The 23,871-nt window shown below is 35.0% G+C and overlaps 1 protein-coding gene across 1 annotated transcript in view; it reads right to left on the minus strand.

Moving 5' to 3' along the window:
• Positions 1 to 23,871, minus strand: part of LOC306844558 (voltage-dependent calcium channel subunit alpha-2/delta-2-like) — a 227,081-nt gene that overhangs the window by 151,844 nt on the left and 51,366 nt on the right. The window contains exon 3 of the mRNA XM_079376781.1: positions 6,135 to 6,251. Within this exon, the coding sequence (XP_079232907.1) occupies positions 6,135 to 6,251 (117 nt within the window). The remainder of the gene's footprint in view (positions 1 to 6,134; positions 6,252 to 23,871) is intronic.

A 23,871-nucleotide genomic window follows, 5' to 3' on the forward strand; every position in this document is an offset into this window, starting at 1 on the left:
CTAGGCTTTTCTAGAGTAGATGGAGCTTCCAGCACAATAATACTAGCCGACTAAACCTGACAAGTCTTCACAGAGACCAATTGACTGTCTGTCGCCTGGATCGCACTCTCCGGCTCCCTCTGGGTGCCATGTTTGTGACACGGCTCAAAGGCCCAGCAAGAGTGAACTTTGGGTCACGCTTCCCTTTATTCATCACTCACCGGGCGATGACATGACCGGACTGAAAAACCACACGAGTCACAGCATGACACATGGTAAGGTGAACTGTACAAATGACAAACTCAACTGTACTGATGAATAATACAGCATCTGCCGTGATGCTGCTGTTCTCTGAAATTATAAAATACACAGAGAACTGTGTCTGTTCATGGATGCTGTCAAAAATCAGGAACACTCCAGTTAGCAGCCTAATTATACAGGGTTTCCTAAAGAATAAGTAATCAACTAGTCAATATGTAGTTTCGCACACCTCTGATAACTACATCAGCTAGGGAAGCTTAGGAAGATAGAATGCACTGTTTAGTTCACATTCCCAATTTGGATCTATAATCAAGTCCACAAACAGAAAAACTCCTAAATTAAAGCAGATATCTCAAATAAACCCTAAATAGATTGATTCAATTTACCATTGCTGAAAACTTGGACCTTTACATAAATTTTCGATTAAAAAAAAAAGAGGAACATAACTCAACAACCATATACTGTATAACTCTCTGAAATGCTTTATAATGACTTTCATGACTAAATCATTGATTTTACATGAATCATTGAGTTAACATATCAATAACTTATCATAATGCTTAATAAATCAATATATTACTATGAAATTATATGAAGCAGTTCAATGATTTTATAAAACAATGTGGATAAAAATAGTAATGACAATATTTTTATAGTAAAGATAATATTGTATATGATTTTTTATGGTTTTTTAAAGGAGTCTCTTTTTCTCAGCAAGGCTGCATTTATTTGATCAAAAATACAGTAAAACAATTAATATTGTGAAATATTATTACAATTTCAAATACCTGTTTTCTATTTGAATATATTGTGAAATGTAATTTATTTCTGTGATTAAAGCTGAATTTTCAGCATCATTACTCCAGTCTTCAGTGTCACATGATTCTTCAGAAATCATTCTAATATACTGATTTGCTGCTCAACAAACATTTCTTATTACTATACAATATTGAAAATAGGTGTGATGCTTCATATTTTTGTGGAAACTGTGATACACTACAACAACAACAAAAAACAATACAAACTTCAATTTTAAAAATGGAAAAGTTATTTTAAATTGTAATAATATTTCAGAATATCACTGTATTTTTTATTTAAAAAATAAACTTGGTGAGCGTGAGAGACTTCTTTCAAAAGCATTAAAAACTTTTGACTAGTAGTGTAGTATATAGAAGTCTGGACTATTTATTTTCTACACGATAATGTTTGTTAACAAAGTTAATATAAAGCCCGTCCCTGTTAATGTGCCCCTACAGCAACACAAAAGCGCTGTGTTGCCCTACTGAGTATTTCCTGTCTGATGAGGCCGATCAAAACCGTCCTCTCATTAGTGAAACAGCAGGAGTAATTAATTATGTGTTTATTTTTAGGGGCAGCAGAGAGCACGGGACTAAATTTAGCACGTACGAAGATCAGTAGGGCTGGCCAATTAAACGCAGGCAGAGCAGAGCCCACCAGGGTATATCAGTCCAAAAAACAAATCACGATATGATGAAGTGTGTGCGCTGTAATACAGTGCACTACGACAATCCCCTGCTTCCCTTGTGTGTCTGCTTCCACAATGTCATACTGGATTTCACCGCAAAGACGGCCCGATTCGCCCGGTCACGTGCTGCATCTGCGCAACGTCCAGTCAGGGTCGGTCATACACAATCTTCATCATATATAAGCACACACACCACCAGCCGCTGGAAATGATGCTTACTAGTCTGCATTAGTTTGTATTAGGAAAAGGAAAATATGACATCACAAGCCTGTAAGTGACAATGTAAATGATGCCATGTGCTGAGTTTGATTGACAGGCTCTGTTCAGCAGTATCAGCTGGTTTGGGAAGCAATCCATAGAAGAGAGAGAGAAAGAGAGGGTGAGAGACACAAAGCTGTGATCCGTACAGCTGCAACACCGTTCGTTTACATGACAGCTTCCCCAGCCCGGCCTTGACATCTGTCAGTCACACGCACCGCGGTCACAGTAATAAAGATTTAAGAGCTTCTAAAAATACGCGGCGGGACACTAACACACAAACATGGGCAGAAACAGTCAGGGCGTTCCATCACTCCATGAGCACAACATCAGCCCTTCATGAGGAGCCTGTCTCAGATCATTAAAATGCAGCCGCAAAACTACCAGACAGGAAGCGACTCGTTTCAGGACAACATGGCCGACCCAAATGCACTTCAAGCCTCTAGAGTAGAACAAGGGAGACGCACAAAAAAATTGATGGAAAGAAGTAGAGCAGAGAGAGATCTCATTCATGAAACAACTGAATGCAACAGTCTACATAAGAATGACTTTACAAACATTTGCATATGAATTTGTTATATATGCAGTTGAATGCAACTATTTAGTTGGGTTACATAAAAATGTCTTGTCCAGAATCAAGTCAATGCAACAATTTTTGTAAGAAATGTTTGATGCACATAATTCTATGCTGTTTTGTAAACAATTTACATAAAAATTTGCTAATTAAAAAGCAACAAGTTACATAAAAAATGATGCAGATTTATTATAAACAAAATTCTATGCATTAAATTTAATTATTTTACTACAAACAATTCAAGACAGTTAAAAGAGCGAATTGGCAAATTAATTGCATAACATAGAAATGTGTTATGCATATAATAAGCTAAATTTGACAATATATTTGAGCATGGACTATTGCAGAAATTAGTTTTGCGTGAGAATGACTTTATGAACAGATTATATAGAAACTCGCTACATATACAGCCAATTCAACAAACCATTCAAATCAGAAATAATGTACAGACAATCTACACAGTTTTATTACGCACATGATTTGATATGATTTTATGGAAGATTTACCCAGAAATATTCTATGTACAAAGCCAAATCAAACAATTTACACAGACATAATTCAATGTGACCATTTAAAACCATTTACCCCAAAGATTGTTGTGCACATGCAACAGTTGATTTTCTGAACGATTTACACAGAAACTGGCAATGTACAGAGCCAATTTAAAGAGAATATTTATATTAGAATTGTTTACAAACATCATCCATTGCGAAAATTTATGCAAGAATGGATTAACAAATAATTTACAAAGACATTTGTTCTGCTTGCATTTCTGCTCATTAATAAAGCCGCTGGAAAATGACACCCTCCTGGCAGCTTTGGTGAACTATTTTCAACGGACTATGATTTGGGACACACTACCCTTAATCTTGCATATTATTTAGGGCAGATAGTACATGAATTGGGGCGCAGGGTCTATCTATCACACTCATTAGTGGTGACCTGAAGAAGCAGGTGCGAATAAACAGGTCAATGCAGGTGTGAACCAGTTTCTGCTGGAAACGGGAAATTTATTTGTTCTGAACTAATCCGTAGAAACTTAAAAGCAAAAATACATATTTTGCATTTCTTTTACTCAATTTTCAAAACAAATTTCTATATAAAATAGTTAAATAACTCTATAATACATTAAACAAAAATTAATAACTATTGTAGAAAACCCTAATATGTTTTTGAATTATGGCTTATGATTTTTCACTATGGCTTTCCCAAATTCTGTTGATTCTGTGCATGCTTTAAAAAAAAAAGTATTTTTTTTAATGTGTGAAAGATTAAAATATTGCAGCTAATTTGTTGCCATTCAAACACCGATTCCATTGTGCGAACAGCCCTTAATCACAATACAAGATTTAATATGATCCAACTATGTGCTTCTATTAAACGCTGTCAAAACTCATCCCCTCCAACTCTTTATCATGAGATTACAACACGTCTCCTCGTTCCTCTCTTGCTTGTTCTCTCTTGCTTTACCTTGTTCTACATCCTACATCGCTCGCTCTTTCCTCTCGATTTCTCCCGTCTACAGCTCATTTTGAAATCAATGATTTCAGAACTTAATTTCCTCGCATTTCCTGACGCCTGAAGGGCCGTTCTCATTCTGGGCACATTTTCTCTCTCTCCATCTCTCAGTTGTCGGGAGTCTGCTGGGCTTTGGGTGATGGTTCGTCTAGTCACCAGCACACTGCTGGCCCCGATAGCAGCGGGCCCTATCTTTAACTGTTCAATCAAGAAAGCTGCTCGGAAGCACTCGGAGGCTGCCGCTTTGTGGCCAACCAACTCAATTCCATAGCACTGAAACATCGGCTCCGTTCCAAACCCTAGTGAGCCGCCTAGCAAGACGGCAACAAGCAACACTCTTCAACAGGCAGCAAAATTACATTGCTTTAGCATATGTCTCATTTTGGCACACATTTAAATATCAGCATTACTTGCATTATTCGCAGAAAAGGCAATTCCGAAATGCATTGTAATGAATCCAAAATGGCGAGGGAAATATAGCTTGATTGTGTTTTCTAAACAGAACTCCAATTCAATCAACAACAGCATCGTAAACAAAGTATTTTTCATTAGTAGAGCAAATATAAAAGTAGCTGGTAGGGATGGGCCAGAATTGTTGAGCTGGTATACTGAAGCTGAAGTCGAGTAACAGGTTTACGGCAAGAAGTCTGAGCACTGAAACGTCTAAGATTACTCAATAAACTCTGCTCATTTTTTTTTTTTTAATCATCATTACTTTGTCTCCTGCTTCTGCTTTTCTCTGGCTTCCTCAGTCAACTTCTTGGCTGATAGAAGACTCTTAATACAGTTTTGGGTATACCAGACAAAAAATGTTTTTGTGGTGTTAGAGACTACTGCAATAAAAACATCCAAAATCTTTGTATTTTTATTTAATTGCACTTTATCTATTTGCATCTGTAAATGTCTATTACTATGTATATCTTTAAGGGCTGTTTTCTCAAAATCAGTTTTCATTATATATTTTTTATGTATATTCTGAAGGTTTTACAGATTTGCCTAATTTTATTTTAAAAAATTCTTAAAACATTTATTATTATTATTATTGTTGGTTGGTTGATTGATTGACTGATTGGGGCTGTTGACAGTATTGATAAAAAGAGTTATCCAAAACCCCATCTGTAAAAAAATATGTCAACAAAATAAAACAAAAATAATTTGGAGCCTGGCTATGTCAAATGTTACATTTTTTGTTCTGGAAATGTATGCATATTAGTGCATATTCAATTAAATAATGGTTAATTTGCATTAAAATGAATGCAATCGTTATGAATGTAATCATTCATCTAGAGAAGTATGGTGATATCAATTGGTTACATTTATTTACCCTTTTTACCTGCCTTAATATGTTTGCAATGGTGCTTATAAAGGTGACGTCACTTCTCAAAGAGAAACCAGAAAGATGCAAATTCTCAGCAAGGTATAAAACTTACATCTGCACCATCAAAGCAACATATATGCATTAGAAGGTCGCTGACAAAATAGGGAGCATTCAGCGAAGTAGCACACTAGAATGTGAAGCAGTCATTTTGAGTTTCCTGCGTGTCTGCATGACTCACATTCTCAGCTAATCTCGCTCGAACACCAATTTATGATAAGAAATTCCAAGTGTCTCCCAGTGAAAGACCTCAGGCAGTGTTCATATGCTACTTTTAGTCAAAAGTACTAAAGTACTTTACTTACTAAACACATGATTCATTTCTGAAGCTTAATAAACACTCATTTTTCAGCTGTAATTGTCACATGCGCCTGTATACTATATAAATGTGTAAATGTGATGCTCCGTTCCTCCCTGAATTCATCTTATGTGTCGCTGTGTCGTGTCCTGTGGATTTGAAGAGGGAGCAGATTGGAGGAAGACAAACTCATTACCTGCTTAGTTAAGCAGGCTAATAGAGAACATGGGCATTGATAATATTTTTTTTAGAAATCCAATTTTTTTCTGATTAAAAGAGACAGTGGATCGATTCCCCTTTTTAATGCAACAGATAAGAGTTTTACACCACGATTATCAACGTCTTGACTTCCTGCTGGGAGAGAGCGATTGTTAGCGCTGCTCACCTCCAGTGCTTTGCGTTTCCTGTTGAGCAGTTTGGCGATGTTTCCTGCCACGTTCTCCACCAGCTGCTTAGGCGCATTTCGCTCCACACCAAAATGATTTCTCTTGTCAATATAAATCTGTGGGAGGCAAAGGTCAAAGGTCAGGCACGCAGTGATTTCCTTTGTGATCAAACATCAAAAATTATAGAATTTTGAAGCTCAAAACTAAAATATCTTGATATTTTACATATGAAATTGAATATTTAGAAAGAAAAAAAAACAATAAGTAAAATGCTGAATTTATTAAATATATGAACATACCATTTCAAAGCATTTATCACCATTTTAATGAGCTCTTAAAAATAGTAGCATCTTAGTTAATATGTTCCAGTAAGCTGAGCATAAAACTAGTTTACTGGTACAGTCTAAGAAACTTAATCGTCAAGTAAAAAGAAGACTAAAATCATTACACTATTGATGTTATGTTGCATTTCATAATTATTCAGCTTATTTATATATATATATATATATATATATTTAAACATATCATATACATTTATATATATTTAAATATATCTTATTTTTATTATTAATGCAATTAGACATTAATATTTATATAAATGTACATATATATATATACACTATGTAATATTACAAATGAACATTAAGTAAAACATACTTTATATATATATAAGGTTGTACTTATAGTAGCATTTAAGTAGGTTTTACTTGTATATTGTTTATTAATATCTATTTTAGACAGTAAATATATACATTTTTTATTAATAAAAATCATTATTAATGTTTACACATTATATATAATTGAATGTTATAAATAAATATTAAAATAGTAAAACATTGTTTATCATATATGGATATTTGATTATTAATAAAAGATATTATTAACATATTTATATAATATTATACGTCCTATTTAATATATAAGTATCTGATACATATTTATTTATTTATTCAATTATAACATTTATTTCTCTGATATTAAAAATCTCTTTCATAGGAGTGTCCTGGCCAAGGCTGGCAGCACAGTAGCATATACACATCACATACTAATAAGACAGCATACATACATTAAACAAAATGTAAACAATTTCAATGCAATGACTCATCCTCCAGTTGCCAAATAACACTTTTAAAGTGCCAACATAATTTTAAATATTCCAAAATATTAATATGTGGTTATTTATTTCATATAACCACACATTAAAAAAAAAAGTAAAATACTGCATACTGCATAGACATTTATCCAAACATAAATATGTGTTGCATTTAAAAAAAAAAACAGTCAACATGAATTTAATTCAATTAAACTAAGTGAAAAAGAGTGCAAGTCAGGACACAATCTGATGTGGACTTATGGGTCAGCATCATTCCTAATGTCAGCGCTTTTTAGCGGTGATTTATACACAGCAGGTCTGGTCTTACAGTCTGACTCAGCACACCGCCGTGCCGTCCACCGTAATCTGACCCCCTGGGATGCCCACTTATCCCCTCCACCCCAGGGACTCCATTACCCACAAATCCATCTATGTCAAACTGAGGACTAGGCAAAAAGCCAATAGCAATCTCCCTAGAAAGAGGGATCCGTTCACACACAAACACAGCAGGCGAAGGCTTTAGTAAGGGCTCTGGCCTCTAACACTGCATCTGAAGCTGTACGTTCCCCTGTTACCAGATAATTGCTAAAACACAAGCACTGTTTTACGTCAACTTGAGTGAACTGGGACAGAATTGACGTCTGTGAGAAAGCATTGCATGGAATGGGCCGGCGACTGGAGAGGGAAGGGACATTAGCGTAACCTAGTTTTAAAACTGTGATACTTGTTATTTTTGGAATACAATTATAAAGCCCTTGAAAAAGTCATTAGCGTGTTTGATATAAAATACACACAGTTATGCCAGATACTAATCTCATAAAACAAGAACACAGTTCCAATTTAAATCAGTACACACACACACAAATTAAGATGTTCATGGTTTACTTTATGTCTTAGGATGTGCTGAAGACTAATATATCATGCATTTCAGTCAGAACACAAATACTGCTAAACCACAAAGTATTAAACAAATAAAAAATACTGAATATATATTGAACAACTTGTTATATGTTGTTGGACACATTTATGCTTTAACAAACAAACAAAAAAATAAATAAATGCATTTAGGCTGGACTTTCATTTAAATCAAGCATGTATGAGCCTTAAATTGCTTTACATGATCACCAATCAAAATGACAAAAATGTAGCTACTTGTATTACTTTTTTACTTATTTATACAGTTCAGCACTAAAAAAGACAAAAATATATATGGTTGAATTTATATTTATATAACATTTACATTTTATAAGGCAAAGCAAAGTGGCTACAACCAATAAATAATCTTTTTTATTTATAATTTTTGGATTTTAAATGCCCCCGATATGTTCAAAGGAAAAAAACAACAACATTTAGATACACAGCCAGTGCGAAACCTCCCTTATTGAGATGCAGTAGGCTATTATTAACAAAACAGGTTTAAATTTAATCTGTAAATATTTGTATTCAGTAAAGTGTGAAATGCTGGAGTGACTCATGGACTTTAGCTTTTAGGAGAAGAAATTAGGTCAAAATGTGGAGAAAATAATATACTTTAGATTGTGTGTGTGTGTGTGTTGAGATGGAGGAAGAAGGAACAGCAGGCAGGAGGGTCTGCTGTCTGGGTCGGGCCAAGAGATCTAGATGAACTGGGCCAAACACACTCACGCCACTGAACCAGAGCAAGCAAGAGCCCGTCCAATTCAATATGCTTCCACTGGCAGTCACACATCACACACACATAAGTACATAATGACACTCTCAAACAAACACACACAACACAAACTAGCGTGATCTCCAATAACAGGACAGAAAAAGAACACACAGTGTCTCATTAGTGAAGAGACTCGTCCCAGTATGCCAAACTGAGACTGTGCTAGTATAAACACACAGATGGTGCAAGAGAAAGAGAATAAGGGAAAAAGCTCAAATATGGTCTGAGATCACACAAAATGCAGACACTGAGAGAGAGAGAGAGAGAGAGAGAGAGAGAGAGAAGGAGAGATAAAGAAAGGAAGAAAGAATTTATCAAGACAATTACAACCCAATACATCAGTATATTGCATTTTTTTGTGATTTAATAAAAAAATAAGGAAAACAACATAGAATTTCTTTCTGAAATATATTCATAAATAAATTATTATATACATTATACAAATAATTTATGAATTTAACTATATAAGAAAACATTTATTACAAATGTTATTTTATATAATGTATTATATATTTCTTATATACTTAAATTTTTTACATTTATAACATACACACACACACATACTGTGTATTTGAGTATTTGACAAACAAATTATATTTTATGACATTTATAAATATAAATATTACATTATAGGGCTGAGCAATGAATCGAATTCGATTATCATGCGCATCTCGTCAGTAAAGCCGGTTCAGTGATTGGCAGTAAATCGCCATCACCTGCTTTCAAATGGAGCGGGAATTACTACACAGAGCCGTAGTTCACCGACAAGATGAAGACGAATCGCCTTCGATTATGAACACAAAATTGCCTAGCAGATATTAAATTGTCAAATATCTGAGTTACCATAACTTGCTCAGTCTACTCACTTTTATTTCTCATGGTAATAAATGTGCTTATTGATATACTTAAAAGCAAACTCAGTAAAAACTTCAACAGACATGACTGTACCTACAATTACACTCCAGCAGATTTACTTTCCCGACCTGACAGCCAGTTTCCCTTTCCAAACAGCAGCAAAAGAGTTTCAATTTGACCTTGAGTCTTATTTTTTTTAGTCGCAAAAAGATTAGTTTGAGGTTTTCTCTTTTTTTTTATGCGACTGGCTCACGTCGGAGAGAAAAACAGCTCCGCTTATCAGCCCATGAAGGCGGACTGTTGACAGAGACAGATGCTGCGTCATTAAGGAATATTAGTGGACTCCGCCAAGCAGACAGCGCACGCATCCCGCCAGGCACAGGAACAGTTCAATAAAACAGAGAGAGAGAGTGAGAGAGACGGCAAAACTCTGAGTCAGACAATGCTAAAGGGAAAAAGTCAATGGAAGAAAAAGATATGGCCTCTAGAGATTCGAACGGAGAGATTCGATACAGATGTGGCGAGACAGAAAGGACTAAGGGACTTGAGTGACAAGAAACATACATTACGTGAGCACTACTCCCGCAGAGGCTGGAGACAACAGACTAATAGAAAAGGAGGTCTATAGATCAAGCAGGATAAGAGCAGGAGGGGAACTCGAGCTCGGGAGAAAGAGAGATGGACGTTTGTTGTGAGAAGACAGTCACGGCTGCTGTTTTTATCATGTTGTGTTTTGAATGCTGGTGTCTTTAAGACAACATAAAAGGCCATTTAAACCGTTGCACTTCCACAACAGAACATTGAGCGGGACTTTTATTGAACTGCATGGTCTCAATATGACAGAAGGTTGAAGGGGAGGAGCTAAAAATAAGAGGGCTTGATGACATCAGCTAAAAAGGAAAGTCGTTTGAGAGCCGAAGCAAGTTTGATGAAAGATTACAGACACACATTGAGACATGAAATCTGAACGATGTTATCACGTAATAAATCATATACATCCTAAATAAACAAATACTATTTTTCCATAATTTGATGCATAAAAATCATTCTGTTAACATAATAATTATTGTTATTATTACATAATAACATAATATTTGTCTTTATTTAAACTCTCGTAATTTTACAATTGCATAATTTAAGTCAACATAAAATGCTGTTCAAACCAATTTACTTCCACAAAAGGACTATCAACAGGACTTTTACTGAACTGGATGGTGTCTATATGACAGGTGGTTGAAGGGGGTCACAAGAGGTCTTGATGACATCAGATGAAATGGAGAGTCGTTTGAGAGGCGGAGCAAGTTTGATGAAAGATTAGAGATGCACACTGAGGTATGAAATTTGATCTCTCAAAATGACTGACAGGCAGATTCTCTTCGGCTGTCACAGAAACAGATGTGATTTGTCATCTATCCAGTGATATCTGACAGGAAATAGGGACATTTTATACAGCAGTCTAACTAGCAGAAACACCATAACATCCTTGGTTTACAAGTTTTGCAGAGACCAGCATACAGAAGTGTTTCTTCAACTATGAAGACATTTGGCCTTTATTTACTGTAAAGAGAAGACTTAAACTCCCTTGTGGAAATAAACTCTCATTTTTTACACTCTCAGTGGTTTATTTAATGCATCCTAAATAATTAACATTGCATCATACATACACTTTTTTTTCCTGAAAGTCAAATGTGTTTGCAATATTTTCAATTCAAATTGAACTAATTTCAAATGCCAAGGCTATAACACTAAAATTACATACTAAATAAACACAAACAATATTTTCTGAAAATGTTATAAATTTCATTAAAACCACTGCTCACAAGTGATATTTACCACAGGAAAGACCTTAACTCTATAACTCTATTGGTCTAATATTTAAATTTAAAATTTCTCCTTGATAAACAAGTACATTAACTTTACTAAAATTAACATTATTCACATTAACTTTATTAAGGGACAAAATTGCAGTGGAAATGATGCAACAGCTAAACGCAAAATATTGAAATTGTTTATTTAATGACTTGATTTGTAAATAAAGGCAATGTACATGTCTTCATTTAAATCCTCATAATTTTAAAAATACCATAATTTAAAGTATTATTATTGATTTTCACATTTTAAATACTGACTCTGAGACAATAGTAAAACAATAAGTCAAAATATAATAGAATTTGTAAAAAAACAAAAAAAAAAGAGAGAGAGAGAGTTGAAAAAGTCCAAGAAAGTTTTAATGTGACCTTCATATAGCAAAAAGGAAAAAGTTGTTATCTACTGTTTTAAGAAAAATCAACTCTTGGGAAATAAAAGTGCCTGAAGCTAAACCTGCATGTAAATTTGTGCTATAGCCTCTGGCTGAACTCTATGGCAGAAATAGCAATAAATCACAACTGCTTTCAGCGATGATGTGTCTGATTGAGCCAAACTCTAACAGACATCACATTAACTGCTGGCTCGTGTCACTGTTTATGAGGAAAACTGACCGTTTGAGCAGATGGTGTATTAGATGAGTGTGCCGATGCTAAGCACCAATGCAGCAGCTTCGATTCACTACTCAAATATACAGTTGATCTGGTTATTGCTCACCATTTCAGACATTCACACAACACGGCCTAAAAGTACACACCATCAGCTGTAAAATAGCACACACAGTCAGGGTCAGAAGAGCAGATATGAGAGAGGAAGATGCCAAACGCTTCTCAGTGAGAAAAAAAAAGCCTCTATCTATTTCTTCATCCTCATCTCTTTATGGTATCAGTCTTTAAGACAGATATGAACGTCAGCTCTTTATTAACTTGCTGATAGAGGGGATTGCGTGTGCATCACTTCCTGTTCTGTATACCTTTTCCCGTCCACCTCTCAATCCCTCTTTCTTTCTCTCTACTAGCAAAAAGTTTGCTCATTCATGCCTGATTCATTTAAAGAGAACATGAAACGAAATTCAGTCGGTGATTCACAAACTTTATGAGACGAACCTGTTACCTAAAATATCTACTTTAGGGTTTTATGTTAATATTTAAATAACTGTTGTTAAACTATTTCAATATTAATTTAAAACCTTTAAGTAGATATTCACATGTTCACAGTTCTCTCGTGTTGGTTAACGGCTACATGACATGCAGGTGAACAAATATAATATTCGTTTTTTAGTAAGCATTTTATTTAGCTTTTTCATTTCATTTATATATAAAATTATTTTATTATGTATTCATGAAATATTTGTTTTTTTTATTTTAATTGAACTATTTGTTAAACAATTATTTACATTTTTATTATCAACTACAAACCTCAGTTTTGCTATTATTGCTGTAAATTTTATCTTCACATTAAATTGCTACATTACTAATACCAATATGGGGGGTGGGGGCTGGATTATCTACAAAAAAAAAAGCTGAAGACAAAATTATTAACTAAAACTATTGGTTAACATTAGTTCATATTAATCACTAACCCTCAGTTGACGTCATGTTGACTTTAATTATATTCAGATGCTGTTGAATGCATTATATTCATTATAATAATAAGCAAATTTACACAGAAGGAAGACTTTTAATGACAGAAATGTTCCAAGTTCCACCTATAAACATAACATTATATAATGATACAATACAATAAACGGGAGGGCAAGTGGCTGATGGAGGTTCAGGTTCGGTGTGGGTGGGTTAGTTATGCGCCTAAAGTCAATGTCACAACACAGGATGCAATTAAGGAAAATTGTGCTGTAATCTGCCAATTACGTCTGCGCTCCTTGGATAGAGCTGATAACTAATTAATGTAGAGAAGGTGGAAACAGGAAACCAGCTGTGACACATAAGTTCTCACACACACACACACACAAGCAGACAAACACACACTTCAGGCTGTCTTTGATTGAGTTTGACACACAAACTCGCACGGCTACAAACCCCAAAGCCTCCCCTTGTGAGCTGATTGTACCGATAGCTAGGAGTTGTGTGTGTGTGTGTGTGTGGGGAGCTCATCATGCTAATCACTCCTCTATTTCCTGCTTTGCTGATGAAGGTCGTCATCTGTCCATCAACGTGAGCACAAGCCATCGGCTGTACAAGTTTAGTCTCCTCTCCTCCACTGATTCACTGGATTATTAATGGCATTTGTTTAATCATCATTATTACTATTGCTCACACTTGTGCTTAGAGATCTTAAAAGCTCCTATGCATTACAATTTGGCATGAAAATCATCTTCAACTACAAAAACTCATAGCACAAACCATGTGTCATGTGCTAGGTTAAATGCCCACAAACACCTAGAATTATGCTGGTGTTTTTCGCACACCACATCCATTTGCTTCAGTTGTTAATGTCTCGTCTTGTCTCCATCTCTCTCTCTGGCTCCTGTGTGAGAGTCCGTAGCCTGCAGGCTTTTACTCAGGGTTGAGCTAAAATTAAAGTGTGTGTGATTAAGAACAAGAGCATGTTTAAATGTTGCTCCTAATTGTTCTCGATTACTGAACACCCGAAAGTCTTTTTTTCCTGTTTGTGTTTTGGATTAAGTTACTTAATTTATACCGAACGTACTCTCCCAGAACTCCCAGAAACAGATCATACCTCAATGATTCATCATTAATCCTCTCTGGGCAGAAGACTGAGGCATGTTTTATGATTGTCCATATGCACGGACCCAAACATAGACTTAATCCTCAAAAGAAGACAGACTGAATTAAGATATCACTCGTAGTATCACCGCAAATAGATGTGGATGGAATCACAAACGTTAGTCAGGAACCTCATGCTAATCAAAAATAATTATAATGTTTGTGCTACGACACACAATCAAACTCCCTGATCTTTCATCGCTCAAGAGACTGTTAGTTATGCCTTATTTAAATATCAGCTATGTCTCAGATGTTTCTCCTTTCTCCTCTTTATGTCTCCTTATATGAGTCTAAAGGAGACGTAAATAATTAACTGAGACTATCATTGACATACAGTAATAGTATTGAGCTGATTAATTAATGTGGATGGCAATGCCTAGATAATTTGGTTCTAGGATAATTTGTTGAGAAATTCTCATGGTCACATTGAGATCTTTAACATTTGGTTTGGTTTGTTCAAAGAACTTAAAGAGAGACACTCTGAGAAGCAGGGGAGACTTAAGAAAAGTCTCAATTTGCTCTGTATTCAATCCCACTGCTGTCTAGTTGAAAAACCTAGATATTAATAATGATTTTTATTTCCCTACACTGAAAAAAAAAATGGTGATGGGTTTAGTTTTCAGCAATTTTCACTCAGAAATTGGTAAATTTCACAAATAATTACAAAGAAACCACAAGTAAAAGTGAATTCAATGTGAGTGTAAAGTATAAAGACTGAAATGGTATTATCCCGATAATCTTTTAGACATTTTTTGATCAATAATTTTTTTTTCTCTAAATCACAATACTAGACATCCAAAGTCACTCCATAAAAATTTATGTTTTTCTAGTGAAGATGCTTGAAAAATGCAATAAATATGAGATTGTGATGTTGTTTTCCTACACTGAAAATAATTTGGTGTAGAGACTATTTTCACTCAGAAATCGCTAGTAAATTTCACCAAAAGTAAATAAATAAAAATACAATGAAACAATGAAAAGATTGTAATAAACATTACATGAAGTAGAAAGAACAAAGATTTTTCTTGTAAAACATACTCCAATAATCTTTGTTTTATTTACTACTTTTTTACAGCGTACAAGCCGCTTTTTCTGTCATTTACAATCCCAGATGTCCAAAGTCACTCCATAAAATGTCTGAAAATGCATAAAAAGATGACTTCAGATGGCTTTGAGAGCAGTTTCTGCTTTCATGAAGGGATTTGGGGATTTTTATTCCCACTTACAGAGCATGTACGGGTCAGTTGGTAAAATTACATTTAAATGTGTCCTTGGACAATACGTGAAAAGACCGATGTAAAGATAAGCCTTTCTTATCTTTGAATTCTGCCGGACGCATTTCTGTAAATGGCGCCGAAATGTCACCAAACGAGTCCCCTGCCACCTCAAATGTCAAATGAATTCTAAACGTGAAGACATTGCCCTTGTGCAGGTTAAGTCAATAAAGTTAGCTCTCACTTAAGGAAATATCCCTGTCTCAGTCCATAGAAACCCGTTCAGATATAAAGCCATTAAATTCAGTTTAGAGTGATTTATTCAGCTGCGCAATGAGGCATGAGCGAGTGAGAGAACCGGACCAGCGTCAACCATAATGTATATGGGGGTGGGCTGCTTTCAGCCCTGTGGACAGCTAATGATGGGATGACCGAGAAGTTTGGGAATGTTTGAAAATAGCAAAAGAAAGGCAGGTTAACGTCAACATGAAATAGCATTCGTAACCCATTTTACTCCCGTAAGAGAGTTCAAATGTTGGGATCCGGAAGTAAAAACTAATTTTCTCCTTAGGGAAACAGATTTTTAACAATAACTTATAAACCTTTAAAGACAGATCTGTTGTGAGCTACATGTTTGTTAAATGATTTTTTGTTGAAGCCTTTTGTTTGCATTATTTCAACTTATTTCTATAATAATCATGTCTACCAGCAGAATTTGTGTTGAAAAAATACATTACCCATGATGCTGTGCATACAATTCCATGATCAGAGAGTCATGGCAAGCAATTAGCACTACAAGAACTTGCAATCTTCCTTGAGGCACCATGAATAATGGAGTTGGACTCCCTATGCTATTAAAATATTAAATATGCATATTTTGCAATAAACTTAAAATATATATTATATAAAATATATCAAACTTTTTTTGTCATTTGCAATACAACTTGCATATTTATTTATTTATATTTTCTTATTTTATTTTAACAGACTATGGGAAAAATAAAAGCTGAAAAAATGGGCTGTATGAAAAAAATTAATAAGAATTTACTTTTAGGATGGGATTTGACTGATTAGTAAAAAGTAGGCAAATAAATATATACAGAATAAACTATAAATTGTACTGTATAAATTCTATTTTTTTTTTATTTATTTTTTTACCTGAAGCACTGATGATTTGCTCACAGGCAAGGAAAGCAACTTCATGTTGACTTTGACACGTATGCTCAAAAAATGTTAAAATATGCACACACATGTGACAAAATGATTCCACCCCGTTGCGGTCCAAATCATCCCTGCCGGCTTTCTTTCCCTCTCCTTCTTATCCTAACAAGTGAAAACATAATTTAATTGATGGCCACATACTGTTAAATTCAAATCGCAAAAGAACACTGCTTTACAGCTATACTCTGACAGAAGTTTGCAAACCCAGACAGCCGAGGAGGAGGAGGTTGATGAAGGCTTGCCAGATGTGCATCCCGCTGGTGAAATGATAGGTCTGATCTGCCTTTAATTGCTCGCCATTATACCCCCCGAGGAACGCAATTAACACACGAGGAATCTTTTGATAAATCGGAATTGAGCTTGTGTCCACTGACGGTTTTATTTGAATCCAAAGTGTGGCTTTATCTTTAAACATGACTCCAAAGTACACATGATTAAAATTATCTAGATTTCTGCAAGAACGGCTCCTAAAATCTGATCTGATATTATCAACTATGTCACAATAAAGGCAGTATAATTTTTACTAAAAAAATACATTTAATACTTGGCGTTAGAAATGGTAATTGGGATGCAAATTTTAGCAAACCTCACTGACAAGGTCACTGGAGGAAACTATAATGACTTGTTGAAAACAATAATTGGGGCGAGTTGTTCCAATCATCGTACAAGTGCATTTGACCTTCGCTGCCGCATGAGCAGTGTGTTTACCAGCCCTTCACAAACAGATTTCTGTTCAAGTGCAGTATGAAGATTTCAGAAGACCTCAGAAGGGCTGTTGAAGCTCATAAGACTTCAAAGGGTTACCAAAGGATTTCGCTTCACAATCAGAATGAAATCCAGCACTGCTGCTTCTCTCCGCTGGAGTGGTTGTCCTACAAAAATAAGTCCAAGGGCACACTGCAGAATCCTCAAACAATCGACGGAGAACTCTAGGGTGATAGCTAAAGATCTGCAGGGATCACTCGCACTTGATAAAAGCTGTGTTCCTGAGCCGACTAGAGGAAAAACACTGAAGATTGCTGTTCATAGGAGGTTCATCGACAATGAAAAATGCAATGAAATGGGGGGGGGGGGGGCACTTCTGCACATACTGTGTCAGATTTGAATCAGGGTGAATATCATGCATGTAGGGCTGTCGTGATTCATCGATTTTAGTCGACTAGTCGATCTTTAAAAATCTTCGACTTCATTTTGCTCGCGTCTACTAACCGGCAAAAGTGGCGCATTTCACGGACGAGAATCCATAAAACTGATTTTTTGACTATTTTCCAAGGCTGCATGATATATTAAACCCATTTAAAAATCATAATTAAGCATAATTGTGAATTCACAAACACTATGATTTAATTAAATAATTATATGCGATGCAGTTCACACAGTATATGCTCTTTAATTATTTACATGCGTGTAGATTACACTCGTGCGTCACACAGCGGATCCGTTCACAGTAGCTCCACAGAAACTGTTATCATTTCGTCTCAAACTCATCTCTGCGTGTTGAGTTTGTGTTTATTATAACGTTCATATGGGAGAGCTTTCATCAGATTTGTAAGGTAAATCATTTATAAATCTACACAAACACAAGAGAATACATCGCGATTTCAAAATAAAGCTCAAACCCTCACTCTGAGTTTAGACGGTTTGATGTCCACATATTCATTTAATTACAGCGGCTGTAGCATTTCTGTCCTAAAGAAATGGCCAAATATGAAAGATTAAGTGGACATTTGAATTAAATGGTGCTTGGTCAATATTAAACAGTAATGTGTAAAAATAATCGTCGGGCCGTTGGCGCCCCTGCAGGCCTTTGTTGTAATGCGTAATCTACATTTTAACAGTTTTGTTCAATAAAACCATATGATTTCTTGCTTTTGATACTTTATTTGAACTAATTATTATTGCATCATTGCTATTATATATGAACTTTAAGTCATTTTAAAAGCTATTGTTCACTTAAATCCATTTTTATTACCACAAAAAAAAAATATTATAATTATAGGGCCCTATGAAATCAGTTTTATTTCCAAATTATTATTTTTTTTATTTTATTAATCAAAAAGCCTGTCTAATTAATTGAGTTTTACAGTTTTATCTGTACCAAATTCATTTTTCCATTATTTTCTGGATTGCATTTTAATTGTTCCATTCAATTCTAATAATAAAAAGCATCTCCAATTAATTGGTTTTATATTTAAAAAAAGTATTTTTTCAGAAATACTGCACATTTACATTTTTCACCTAAATAAATTCTGGTAAATAATATTTCTGGTAAATACTCCTTTAAGTGTTTTTTGATTATAATTTTATTAGTAGTAGACTAGAACGCGTGGAAATGTTGTCATTCTCACACTATAATACTGAAGTGTGATTTCAGTGATTTGGACTATGAGATGGACACTTGCTTCTTGCACTCTATGTTGCACTTCACTTTTGCTTTAAAAAATTTCATTTGGTTTAATCAAATATTTAAGTAAAATTGTTGTTTTTTTGCGGGAAATTAATCGTTTAGATTAATCGATTAATCGAAAAATTAGTCGATAGATTAACCGAAATAAAAATAGTCATTAGTGGTAGCCCTACATGCATGTACACATTACATGTGCATTCCTAAAAAATACTAATACATTCATTTTTGTATGAGCAAAAACGTTTTTAGAACCATTAAGGTTTTTATTTTATCACAACTAAGCACAAATTACTGTAAAGTGTATACATATTTGTATGATTTATTTAATAATAATAATTATTAAATGTAAACAACAACAACTTTATTTTTTAAATAGTCAATAAATATATGTATTATTATTGCAAAATTCAACAACAATTCACAGTTACAATAAAGTAAGCTTCATTTTATTGTTAATTATAATTTCTTATTTCTTATTATTTTGAAGTAAAATATATACTTAACAGGTTTTGTGAGATTCCCTAACCCCAAATCATCCTGCCTTCAATTGAATTAAATTGGAAAATCAATCAATCCCTGTTGAAAAATCCAGCATATGCTGGTTAGGTATGTTTTCAAGCATGGCTGCTGGTTTGAGCTGGTTTAAGCTGGTCCTGAGCAGGAGCTAGTTGCTTAAAACCAGCTTAGGACCAGTACATGACCAGCTAATGACAAGCTAAAACCAGAAGGCATGCTTCAAAACATACCTAACCAGCATCTGCTGGTTTTTTCAACAGGGATACTAAGTCTTCAATAATAACCGTTTCCAAATTCACAATTTGGAAACAAATATTTCCAAATTCTGACATAAAATTGCATGACAAAGTAGAATGTTCATGCAACACTTAAGAAATACACGCAAACTAAAATATAAAAGATGACAGGACTGAAAACTCAGATCTGAACAGTTGCATATAACATCCAGTTTATATTTTTCCCAATAAAAAGGGAAACACAAGCGATCACAAGCTTTTCCATCAATGACCTTGACTGTATCCGTGTGTACAAAGCTCTGTACGCCTTCAGAAAACACCTAAACTACATGACTCAAACTCTCTGCAGTGCAATATCACTGAACTGGACGGAGTGCATACATCTATAAGTGTATTTTAGTCTGCTTAAAACAGAAGTTGTATTTATGCATAGATCTAAAGCATTTTCATATATTAGGTTTTTACAGGCATGATTGACATCTCAAATATGTACAAAACAAGCATGTCTTGCATTACAAAGCAGCCTTGGATATTCTAATACCATGTGACACCAGCGTTTAGCATAAATGCACAAACCCACACACATGACATTCAACGTTTTGCATGGCAAGGCAGATAGAGCGAGCAAGAGAGCGCTGGGAGACAAAACGAGAGAGTAATTAAAGGGACGTGCCGTCCATGTAAAACGCCAATAGGGTCAAAGCCCTTTAAAAGGGACTGGCAAGAAGAGAGGACACTTAAAGAGAAGTGAAAGGAGATAAGGTTTTTAGCACGCTGTGTTAATGCCTGTGTTCCGTTAGAGCAAATAAAGACCGGGTGCGGAGTTTCTGAGGAGGTCATGAAATGGGCGATCCATGAGAAATCCTGATTTTGTTAAAGGAGTAATTCACCCATAAATGAGCATTCTGTTATCATTTACTCACTCTCATGTCACTCCAAACCTGTATTACGTTCTTTCTTCTGTGCCACCCAGTGTTATTTTAGTATCATTAGCCATGATTGCATCCATTAATTTTATCTGAATTTAGGGGTGGGGGGGGGGGGGGGGGATGGGGTTGGCTGGCACTGGAAGGGGATGCATAAATATTTCATAGGGCCTTTTAATAAACTGCTGTTAAATTGTGTAAGTTTCATGATTTCAATTAACTATACATGTTTTTTTATTAATACAATATTATTTAACCATTAAAACTGAAAAAAAAAGAATTTTGAAAAATAATAAAACGGAATTTGGGAAAAAATAAAATGGATTTCATAGAGTCCATAGAGTCCTAGGTTTAGAACAACTAAATTATGACAGAAAATTAATATTTGGGTGAACAACCCCTTTAAATTAGCAACTTTGGATTGAAACAGCTAATAAGATTATTAGTTAATTTTTATTAATATTTTGAATCTTTTTTATTTGTTTTCAGTTTAAGTTTAAAGATATATTGTTGTGTGTTTTGTCATTTTTTATTAGTTTTAGTTTTTGTATGTTTGCTTAATGTCTTTTTTAAAGATTTTATTCATTTTAGTTTGAATTATTTTAGTAACTTTGGCAATTCGCTGAAATAAAATAAGTTTAAATATATATATTATATTATTTCAGTTTAAATATATTTTATTCAAAGTAAGACTTTTTTCATGGTTTTAGTTTCAGTTAACTGTATGAACTGTTAAAATGTATACCTTGAAAGCAATGTAAGTTGTTTAAAAGCCAAACGCATAAATGCAAAATGCGATGTTGAAGCGGCTGTTTTCCGAACATAATGTGCATGGTGACCAGGCGCTGTCAAGTGCCAAAAATGACAAAAAAGCACCATCAAAAGCACCTATATGGCTTGTGCATTACATTAAAAGTCTTCTGAAGTCATTCAATAGTTTTATGTGAGGAACAGAGTGAAACTGAAGTCGTTATTCATGTACATGTAATTGAGACACCTCAAAACCATATTTCATGTCAATGACATCAAATGCAATTTAATGATAAGTCTTTCCATTGGTTTCAAAGATAGTGTGACACATCTTGAAACATCATGTTTCAATCTACATGAATGCATCCCAGTCACTATTCACTTAACATTGACGCCTAAAATGACGCCTCTAGACATGTCTCCACAGGTTTAACATCAGACCTCATTGATTTTTGTCACTGGTCTCATATTCGACAAAAAAACGTATGCAATGCATCTTGAGGTTTTATTTGAATGCACATGTATCCCAGTCCCCATTCACTCTCACTGTATGGAAAACAGCAGCCAGGCCATTTGGTAAAACATCTCCTTTTGTGTCCTATAGATGAAAGAAAGGTTTGAAACAACACAAAGGTGAACAAGCAATGACAGAACCTTCATTTGTGGGTGAGCTAACCCTTTAACTCCGTCTCACACATACATGCACACCGTGACCTTCGCATGCAAACCGTCAGCTGCGACAAAAGCACAACGGTGACCTAGAAGAGCACGCAGACCTTTGCAGCATGACGAGATAATTTCACCGCGTTAGACTAGAGGCCAGTTTACACCCTACCAGGCCATCTCAAAACCGCCGTTGCCATGGAAACCGGCCACTTAATGACTGATAACAGCAAACGACCAGGCAACGAGCAAAGATTGAGAGCGGGAGAGAGAAAGAGAGAGAGATATTACGTGGAACAAAGACGGCAATTTAGTATCGGAGGACAGCGTGAAGCCCGATTATGTCGTCAGCGCAAATGATCATTAATTTCCCTCTGTCCAAGCGGCGAAGATTAATGCCTCGTTCTTCCCACCGTAGCAATGGAGAGGGATCGTACCACTTAGAAACACCCCTATCTCATCTACAACCGGCATCCAGCGCTGTACAGAGAGAAATAAACAGCAGTGCTTGCGATTTCGCAATCGTAGGGGTGATTGTAAATGATGGCGCCTGGTAATATTAATACGCCGAGCGCTATCTGCGTTTCAGTGCCGGCTGGGTCTTTATATTCAGTGTCAGAATGAATTAAAAGCCACTTAGGAAGCACAGACATAAACTATTAAAACAAACTCATTTGGAGGTTTGACTGAAGATGTGACCGGCGCTCATTTCTCTGAGCCGCTATCACAGAAACTCCCAGACGTCCACGGAGGGCATCATAACCCTGGGGTTCTTCTCAAATGCACTACCATTTCTGCTCGGGGAGATTTTTTACAGACTGCCATTTCGAGATATTCGCTCGGCTTCAAATGTGTAATCTAAAATGGCTTACCTGAGCCAGAAGTGCTTTTATGAAAGCTTTGATTTCTATCTTGCCTTGTGAGAGCTGTCGGAGGGTATTTTTGTGATTTTACGGCACATTATGCCAAAAAAGCTGCCTATTCTGTTGCGTCTAGAAAAAGGCATCTAGAAATCAGTCGCAATCGTGAGAAAGAAATAATATGGTAATCCCAAGCATCATGGGAGCTCAGTTAACTGAAATAATGAAGGTGGGGTTTTTTTTACATTTTATGTGTGCTAATAACCTTGAAATTAACCCGAGACTATACTGGGGTTTGTGTCAAATGCCACTTCAATATTAAAAAAGCAATTAAAAACTAGTTTTTCAATTTTGTTCAAATGTGCACATTATGCATGGCTAAATGTGGTATCTTTATGGATTATGCAGTATATAAAGGGAAAATGTGATTTTGATCAAGAAAATAACAACAGATGGTTTAAAATTAGGCTCAATTTTACTTCTGCAAAAAAAAAAATATTATATTATTTTTTTAATCTTTAGATGAAATATAACTAATAAAAGTTTGTCACATTTATTCTTTTGCAATGAAAATAAATATAACTACAAAATTAGCTACAAGCAAAATCATGCTCAACTAACAAGACATTTTATTAATTTATGGACATATACATGCATGCAGGCAGAACATATAAAATATTCTTTCTCCTCTCACC

The sequence above is a fragment of the Barbus barbus genome (assembly GCF_936440315.1).
Source record: "Barbus barbus genome assembly, chromosome: 25".
Lineage (NCBI taxonomy): Eukaryota > Metazoa > Chordata > Actinopteri > Cypriniformes > Cyprinidae > Barbus > Barbus barbus.